The 7,500-nt window shown below is 47.0% G+C and overlaps 1 protein-coding gene and 1 non-coding gene across 2 annotated transcripts in view; both read right to left on the bottom strand.

Annotated features, from left to right (window-relative positions):
* LOC120466811 (uncharacterized) overlaps positions 1-5,669 on the bottom strand; it is a 6,241-nt gene extending 572 nt beyond the window's left edge. Inside the window, exons 1-10 of the mRNA XM_089126775.1 lie at positions 4,862-5,669; positions 4,719-4,781; positions 4,565-4,651; positions 3,458-4,019; positions 3,003-3,330; positions 2,114-2,921; positions 1,802-2,008; positions 950-1,404; positions 357-862; positions 1-280 (exon numbers count right to left, since the gene is read on the bottom strand). The exon at positions 1-280 is cut by the window's left edge and continues 572 nt beyond it. Coding sequence (XP_088982901.1) covers positions 1-280; positions 357-862; positions 950-1,404; positions 1,802-2,008; positions 2,114-2,921; positions 3,003-3,330; positions 3,458-4,019; positions 4,565-4,651; positions 4,719-4,781; positions 4,862-5,669 — 4,104 coding nt within the window. The remainder of the gene's footprint in view (positions 281-356; positions 863-949; positions 1,405-1,801; positions 2,009-2,113; positions 2,922-3,002; positions 3,331-3,457; positions 4,020-4,564; positions 4,652-4,718; positions 4,782-4,861) is intronic.
* A 1,435-nt stretch (positions 5,670-7,104) lies between these two features.
* On the bottom strand, positions 7,105-7,176 carry trnap-ugg (transfer RNA proline (anticodon UGG)). Its single transcript has one exon. It is a non-coding gene; the product is annotated as a tRNA-Pro (tRNA).
* Positions 7,177-7,500: the final 324 nt, after the last annotated feature.

Genomic DNA, 7,500 nt, shown 5'->3' on the forward strand with positions numbered 1-7,500 from the left:
GGGCAGTGGCACAGGAACTGGGGGAGGAGTAGAAGCTGCTGGGATAATTGGCCGCACAATTGTAGCACTGGCAGGTCGTCTGCCCGGCCGTAGCTTAGGAGCCTGTCCCGCTCTGTTAGGAGGAAGGACAAACTCGTGCCGGGCCCCTGATGTGGAGGGAGCCTCATCCAGCTTTTCCCGCGGAGCAGGCAGCTGTGAGCTGGCCACAGCTATGCGGTCTTCTGCAGCAAGGCCCTGGGTAAGGACAGTCACTTCCTGGGTGTTCTCCCTTCGATTAAACCTGCAATCAAAAAATGTATTCATAATAAATAACTGCTATCCCTTTCTTTCAAATGTCAATGTAAAACCATGCTTACCACTGAGTGAGAGTCCTCTGATTCAGCATAAACAGCTGAAGTGACGTGGCCTCCATCAGAGTTTGGCAGTTCAGCACCAGGTCTCGGATGTGGTGGTAATCCGCGAGCACCTTAGTCCAACGAGGAAGACGGACTCCATCCTTCTTAGTTGGGGACTTGTGCAGTGCACACAGTTTGATGCACATGCCCTCAACTAAGCGACTGGTGCTGGGCCACTGAGCCGGCCCCCCAGGATGACCAATCAGGCACCTCTTCACACTGTCCACACCTGGTGTCACTCCTGTGTTTTTCGGAGCCTTGAAGCGTCCGTGGGTCAGTTTGGGCTGGTGTCTGGGCTGATAGTGGATCTTCCTCTTGTCCCCATCAGGAAGAGCAGTCCACAGACGGATGACCTCTGTAACCTGCTGCTCGTCCAGGTAGAGTGCCTGACGGAGGGACACCAGGTACTCAGCCAAATCCTGCACCTTATCCCAGCCTGCAACGCCATCGGGTCCAAGAACAGGAGCCTGCAGGTTATTACAATAACAATACACAGCATGTTAAATGTCAGAGTGCAAAAGCAAATAGAAACTAATAATGAGAAGCTTACTTACAGGAGCCTGGTCTGCAACACTGGACCCAGTTGATGTTGCAGGAGCAGAGGCAGCACTTGGCTGGACAGAAGGCCGTGGAGGAGACTGCAGAGGAGGCTGGGCAGGGCGCAGAAGCGGAGACTGCAGAGGAGGCTGGGCAGGGCGCAGAAGCGGAGACTGCAGAGGAGGGTGGGCAGGGTGCTGCAGTCCTGTGGGTGGATGTAGTGAGGATGGTCCTGGTGCAGAGGGACAGGGGTTGAAGGTCTGGGGGCTGCTGCTGTGGACTGGGACAGGCTCAATGAGGTCATAGAGTACTGGCACTGTGAGGTCCTCAGGTTCCTCCTCAACAAAGCCTTCGTCCTGCACCACCTCATCAGTCATCTGCTCCACCAGCCGATCCTCCTCTTCTGGGTTATCCATAACAGTCAGGGATTTCCCAGACTGACTGTACAGATACTCCATACCCAGCAGCTCCCCTGCAAAAGAACACACATACAAAGCACATCACATTATACAAAGTTTATCACATTATTATAGCTGTAGTGGCTATTTGTCCATAACAAACTGAAACAAAAAAACAATCAAACTTTTCAAAGTTTGATCGTTTGTAGGCTTGATACAGTTTAACAGATCAATAAATGAAAATAATATACAAGAAGATAATAAGCATAAATGCACTCAAATTCACTTTAGCAAAAGAAAGCAAAGAAATAAGTCTAAAAAGGGTCAAATTAAGCCTAAATTAAACAAAGCACAAATAACTCCACCAATAGTTGAATTATTTGAAATACAATATAAAAAATGTACACTCAAACACTCATACCCCTGTATAATGTATAATCTTTTGTTTGAGTTAACATGAATAATTCTTACCTGTGTAAGCCCCTGGAGGCTGGTAGCGGTCATCCAGGGACACCTTCAGCACTTTGCGGCTGAGCCGGTCCATTGCCTCCCTCTCAATGCTACTGTAGATCCTCAGGTCAGTCTTTCCCCTCACTGCTTCATCCATCCGGTCCTGGTTCCAGCGCATCAGGCCTTCCAGGAGATAGGCCTGGAAATGCGCATCACTGGCACTGGTCCCTACAGGTCAAATAAAGTCAAATATATGTTACGTATGTATTCAGTATGGCAGAATAGGTTATAAAAGTTTAAAGTTTTTTGCAGGTTATAAAAGTTATAACCTACCTGGGATGAAGCGATTTAAATGGAGGTGGAAAGACTCCAAGGAGGTGGAGCCACGAGCACAGCGATAGCAGCTGAGCTCCACACCACCCTTCTTCAGTGTGTCTGTCTTCTGGTACAGAGGGAAGCCCTCTGGGTCCTGAATACAGGCGATGTGCCTCTGCTGATCTATCCAGACCTGTTGGATTCGCTCGTGGTCCAGCAATGGTACACCCAGAGTGTCCCTCCCCTTCTCACTGTCCATCTCATCAATGAGCGCCTTGATCCTCCAGGTGGTCTCCTCCACTCCTCTGGTCCGCTTCCGACAGTGCAGTGCCAACTCCTTCCTGGTGATCAGCTTATCCAGAGCCTTCTCTGAGACTGGACCAGCTCCTCTGGCCTGTAACTCCCCCTGTTTGGCCAACCGTAGAGCAGCGACATCATCAGGATCCAGCTCAAAGATGCACCTGGAAAGCCGAGCCATGAAGGTGCCGTAGAGCTGATGAGCCTCCGTGATGACACCTGCTGCAAAGCGCCGCATGAAGTGCCAAATGTCTAGGCGCACTTGGAGCTCATCCCACTCTATGAACATGGCTCTGACCTGCGACTGTCTGTGTGCATGTGGACTGCAGCAGTCTCTGTCCACATACATGATGGCGGGTGGTGCCACTCCCGCCTCCCTGTACCTCTTCATGAGACCCACCGCCATGGGCCACAATCCATGCCCCTCTGCCGCTGTGAGGACTGACACCAACACCTGGCCGTGCTCATTGCCAACATTAGTGCACCAACCAGCAGTGTTGGCAGCAGCGCCGGCCAGTTTTTTGGTGACCTAAAAACAGTAGAACAAAACAATTGTCAGAAAAATTTAAGATAATAACAATTATTATTACTCAAACTTCACTTTTTATACCTTTTTGGTGGAGTCCATCTTGAGGACAGAGCCAAAGACTGAGGTTATTTTGGCCTTGACCTCAGGTAGCCGCGAGAGGACGTCCCTGGCATACACAGACAACAGCCACTTGGGTTTGGGGATGGGTGGGAGGGGCGGGGGCGCAGAAAAGAGTGGAGGCTCAACAATGGAGGAGTCTGTGAAGGGCTCACAGACAGTGAGGTACTCCAGCGTCCGCTGTGACCACGCTGAGGTGTGCAGCTCCTGCAGCTTTTTGAAAAGCTGTGTGACACTGTTCCCCCGGGTCCTCTCCCGCATCATTATGACTACACGGTAGTCACACGAGTACCTACAGACAGTCAAATAATTATGTTCAGTGCCACATCTTATTATTTCAATGTCAGTAAAGCAACGTATTTGATTTTATACAGTACAACAAATTACAGTGCATTGCTCTAAATACGAATGTGTTCTACCTGTATGTCAGAATGGCGGGGAATTTTCTGCGGTGTCCCATGTCGAGCTGTCCCAGGATGTCTTCAGACCAGGCTGGATACTTCTTCTTGCACCCTTTGCACTCCAGATACTCTGTGGCCATGTCATACCACCCGTCTATGTCCAGGACCTTGCGCACAGTGCGATAAAGGCCAGCAGCTGTCAGCTTGTGGTTATTGCAGGCTGGCTGGACACAGACAAGTGGAATGGACCACATCTTCAGCGGCATCCAGAGGAACAGAGGGCGGCAGAAGAAAATATCAGGAGAAGTAGGGGGCTGGGTGAAGACGGTCGGGGGCTGGGGAGGGTACCACCAGAAGTTGGGATGTGGCACCAGCTCAGGCTTCCCTGTTTTTACGTTGGCCCTGAACAGAGTCTTCCTGATCCAGTCCTGCTGGAAAGATGGGAGTTGCTCTTTCCAGTGGACAGGAAGCTCTGCAGGCGACTGGGACACCTGGCCAGGGGTCCACAATGCTGGAGGAGCAGGATAGGGGGCAGGAGCGGGAGCAGGAGCAGGAGCAGGGCCTCTCGAGCCTGCAGTGGCTGGAGCGTAAAAAAACACAACAAAATTATCTTATTGTTTTAGACTTTCACTGCATGGCTTTCTCAGCTCTGCTGGACAGCTACTGCGATTACAAGGTTTACTGCAAAGCATGTATGATTAGTAGAGAGATGACATGATGATGAAAAGATGGAAGGAAGCAGTGAAAATAATCCTGTTTTTCATCCAAGCACCATTAGAAGAAATACAAGAAGAAAAAAAGATGGGATCAGTGTGAAGCGTGAAAGCGAAGCAGACCAAACACTACAACAGCCACTTATTTCAAGGGGAGTGGGGGAAGTGTGAGATGACAAGAATGAGCTTTAGTCAGTGATTATGATAAAAAAAATGAAATAAAACCTTTTACATACACCTTTAAATTCTCTTTTTTCCTTTGAGGATGTTCACTCAAAGAGTGAATGTAGATTGACACCTGAGAAGTGCCATTCCTCTGTGTTGTGAAATAAAATAATATGATATGTCATTTAAAAATACTGTTTTGTTTTATTTGTAGTTGTTTGTAAAGTATTGTTTAAGATTAATATACCTTGAGGAAGTTGTTCCTCAGCTTGCGAGGCTACAGTTGCCATCTCCAGGTCATCTTCCTCCTCAAAAAAATCCATAGCAGCAGAGTCTGTAAAATAACATAAAACACTAAGCACATGTCACCAACACACTTGTATGTGTTAAGTGATACTCACCACATGTAAAGAGCTGTCTCCGGGCTGCGGACTCAGACGCAGGAGGTACACGTGGTCCTGCAGCTGTTGAACACGTATTTTCGTCACACATATATACTGCATAATATATACTGTAATGATTTTAAAGCTAGCAAATTACTTACAGGGTTTGGCTGGAGACAAAATCTTTTGTGCCAGCAGTGAAGCAGATAAATGCTTCCCCCGCGCCAACAGGGCCTTCACATTGGTTGCCAGCAGAGGCCTGTTCTTAGTGGCAGTAGGTGGAGGAGGAACAGACACAGTGGCAGTGGGCACAGCAGCAGTGGGGACAGATGCAACGGGCACAGTGGTGCTGGGCATGTGGGCTGGAGCCTGCCTCTTCAGCACGTATGCTTTGAAAAGGGCCATGTTAGTGTTAGGCCTGGCCTTTGCCTTCTTCAGGTAGGTGATGAGAGCCTGAGCCTCCTTGCTTGGGTCCTCATACACCTCCTTCATTGACCTACCCTTAAAATCCCCAAACTCCACCATCAGACATCCAGAGTCTCCTGTCCTCTGGGCCTCCAGCAGCATGGCCTGTTTTTTCTGATACACCTCCACAGCATCGCCAACCTCCCTGATCTGCGAGGTGTATCTGAGGAACAGGTGTTTGTTGGCCGACAGCGGGTTGTCCCTCTCCTCCTCCCTCAAAATGCTGCTGACCAGATAGCAGGCATACCCCAGTGAGTTCTCCAGCAGCCACAGGAACCTCTGACCCTGGTGTTTCCCAAACTGGATCTTGCAGTGAGCCAGAACCAGGAACTGGTCTCCAGGATTCCCTCCATTCTGCCTCACAAAGGCAGTGGCCTCAGCCAGGACCTCCTCCTTACTCCTGGCCCTCCCTGCCAACACGATCTCCCTTCTATTGGCCTCCTCAGTTGGCCCCATAAGGAGTCGACCCTCAGAGGTTCTTCGTAAAACTGGGTATGCATACATTATCTGAAAGGACTCAGGCATAAACAGAACGTTACATAGCTGTCATATTCCAACTGAAAGTATTTTACTACAGTATTTGTTTTTTATGTAATTAATTATTATAATATTATAATAATTAATGATTATTATTATTATGTTCATAAGCATTATTGTTGTTTTTTATACACAACTGTGAATCACTTTGAATTGCCTTGTGTACAAATTGTAAATAGTAAGATTAACTTATTAATAAGAAAATAAATAACACTTCTTGGTACAATCTTGCTGATATCATGCCATGCTTAAATGGTTTTGTTTTATTTAGATTTTGTGGCAGAGATTACTACGAAACACAAAATATAACATAAAGGCGTATATGACAATTCATAATAATATGATCATCAAATAGATCAAATTGAGAATCATTTGTATCCTGAAACCTAAAAAATTATATTGGTGATTTAAAAAAACAAACATGTTTTTGCCTATTCATATCTTTTTAAATATGTATAACATAGTATTTAAAAGTATAACATAAATATGTATACTGATGTATAACATAGTATAGTATAACATTTATGAATTAAACGTTTTTTTTTTTAAAGTTTTTGTATAAATTTTCTTGTGCTCAAAATAATGTAATGACACAAAAAATACTAAATGAACAAAAAAAATGGTTTAAGGAGGATATAGCTTAATTAGCGGTGGGCTAATTATCTTGACAGTAGTTACATGTTTTTTACTGTATTTATCATGGAAAAGTTGCAGGTTCATATGTACAGAAGAAAACGTGTGCTATTACACGCTAGATAGCTTTATTGGCATGTTTAATTGTCTAAAAATACACACTGTTTATAAATAAATAATGATCGATTATACAGTCGTGAAGAATAGCCTTACCTGTTGCGAAGATTGCAAAGATGACGATAATAATAGCGGTCGCCGATTGGTCAAAAGTAAGCCACAGGAGCAGAGCCAGGAGAGAAACGCGATTGGTCAAAAGTAAGCCACAGGAGAGAAACGCGATTGGTCAAAAGTAAGCCACAGGAGAGAAACGCGATTGGTCAAAAGTAAGCCCCAGGAAAGAACGCGATTGGTCAAAAGTAAGCCCCAGGAGAGAACGCGATTGGCTCACGTGGGCTTACTTTGGGCTTACTTTGGCTCAACCGGCAGGATGCAGCAGGCGCAAGCGAGAGGTAGCGGGATCGATGCCCGCATTCTCCATGTGGTGTACCTCTCTTCAAAGGGGCACTCCCTAAATGAGCTTCTGAGGATCTTCACCATCAAAAAGTTTGGTTGTTTTTTCGGACGAGGTCCTGCTCAAATTCCTGGCAAGAGCAGGACCCTCTCGGATCGCTGGATTCAGAGTCCAGAGTGCAAATTATTGAACCTTGGAACCTTGGTATGGGTCGCCTTTCCCCAACGGCTGAAGAGATTAAAAGCAAATCGATAGAACGGGCTCGTCCGGGATTTGAACCCGGGACCTCTCGCACCCAAAGCGAGAATCATACCCCTAGACCAACGAGCCAACACGGAAGTCTTTCCTGCTGCTGCCTGGGCGCAAACATTTCCGTTTACATGCCGTGGTGGACCTCCCTTTTAGGCTCACTTCAATGGGACACTCCAGAAAAAGGCCCACGAAAGGCTTTCTCACGAGGTAGCGTGCCCGTGCGGTTTAAGGCGCTGGATTAAGGCTCCAGTCTCTTGGGAGGGGTGGTTTGGAACCCCACCGCTGCCAAAACAGGATTTTAAAAGGTACTCGTGGCTGCTATGCCAAAGCGAAAAGACTGGAGAAGTGACACTGCTTGCTCACAGTCTCTTCCAAACCCGGCCACTTTTTTTTTCCTTGACC

This window comes from Pimephales promelas, chromosome 24, assembly GCF_988280905.1.
Source record: "Pimephales promelas chromosome 24, fPimPro1.hap1.1, whole genome shotgun sequence".
In the NCBI taxonomy this organism is placed as follows: Eukaryota; Metazoa; Chordata; class Actinopteri; order Cypriniformes; family Leuciscidae; genus Pimephales; species Pimephales promelas.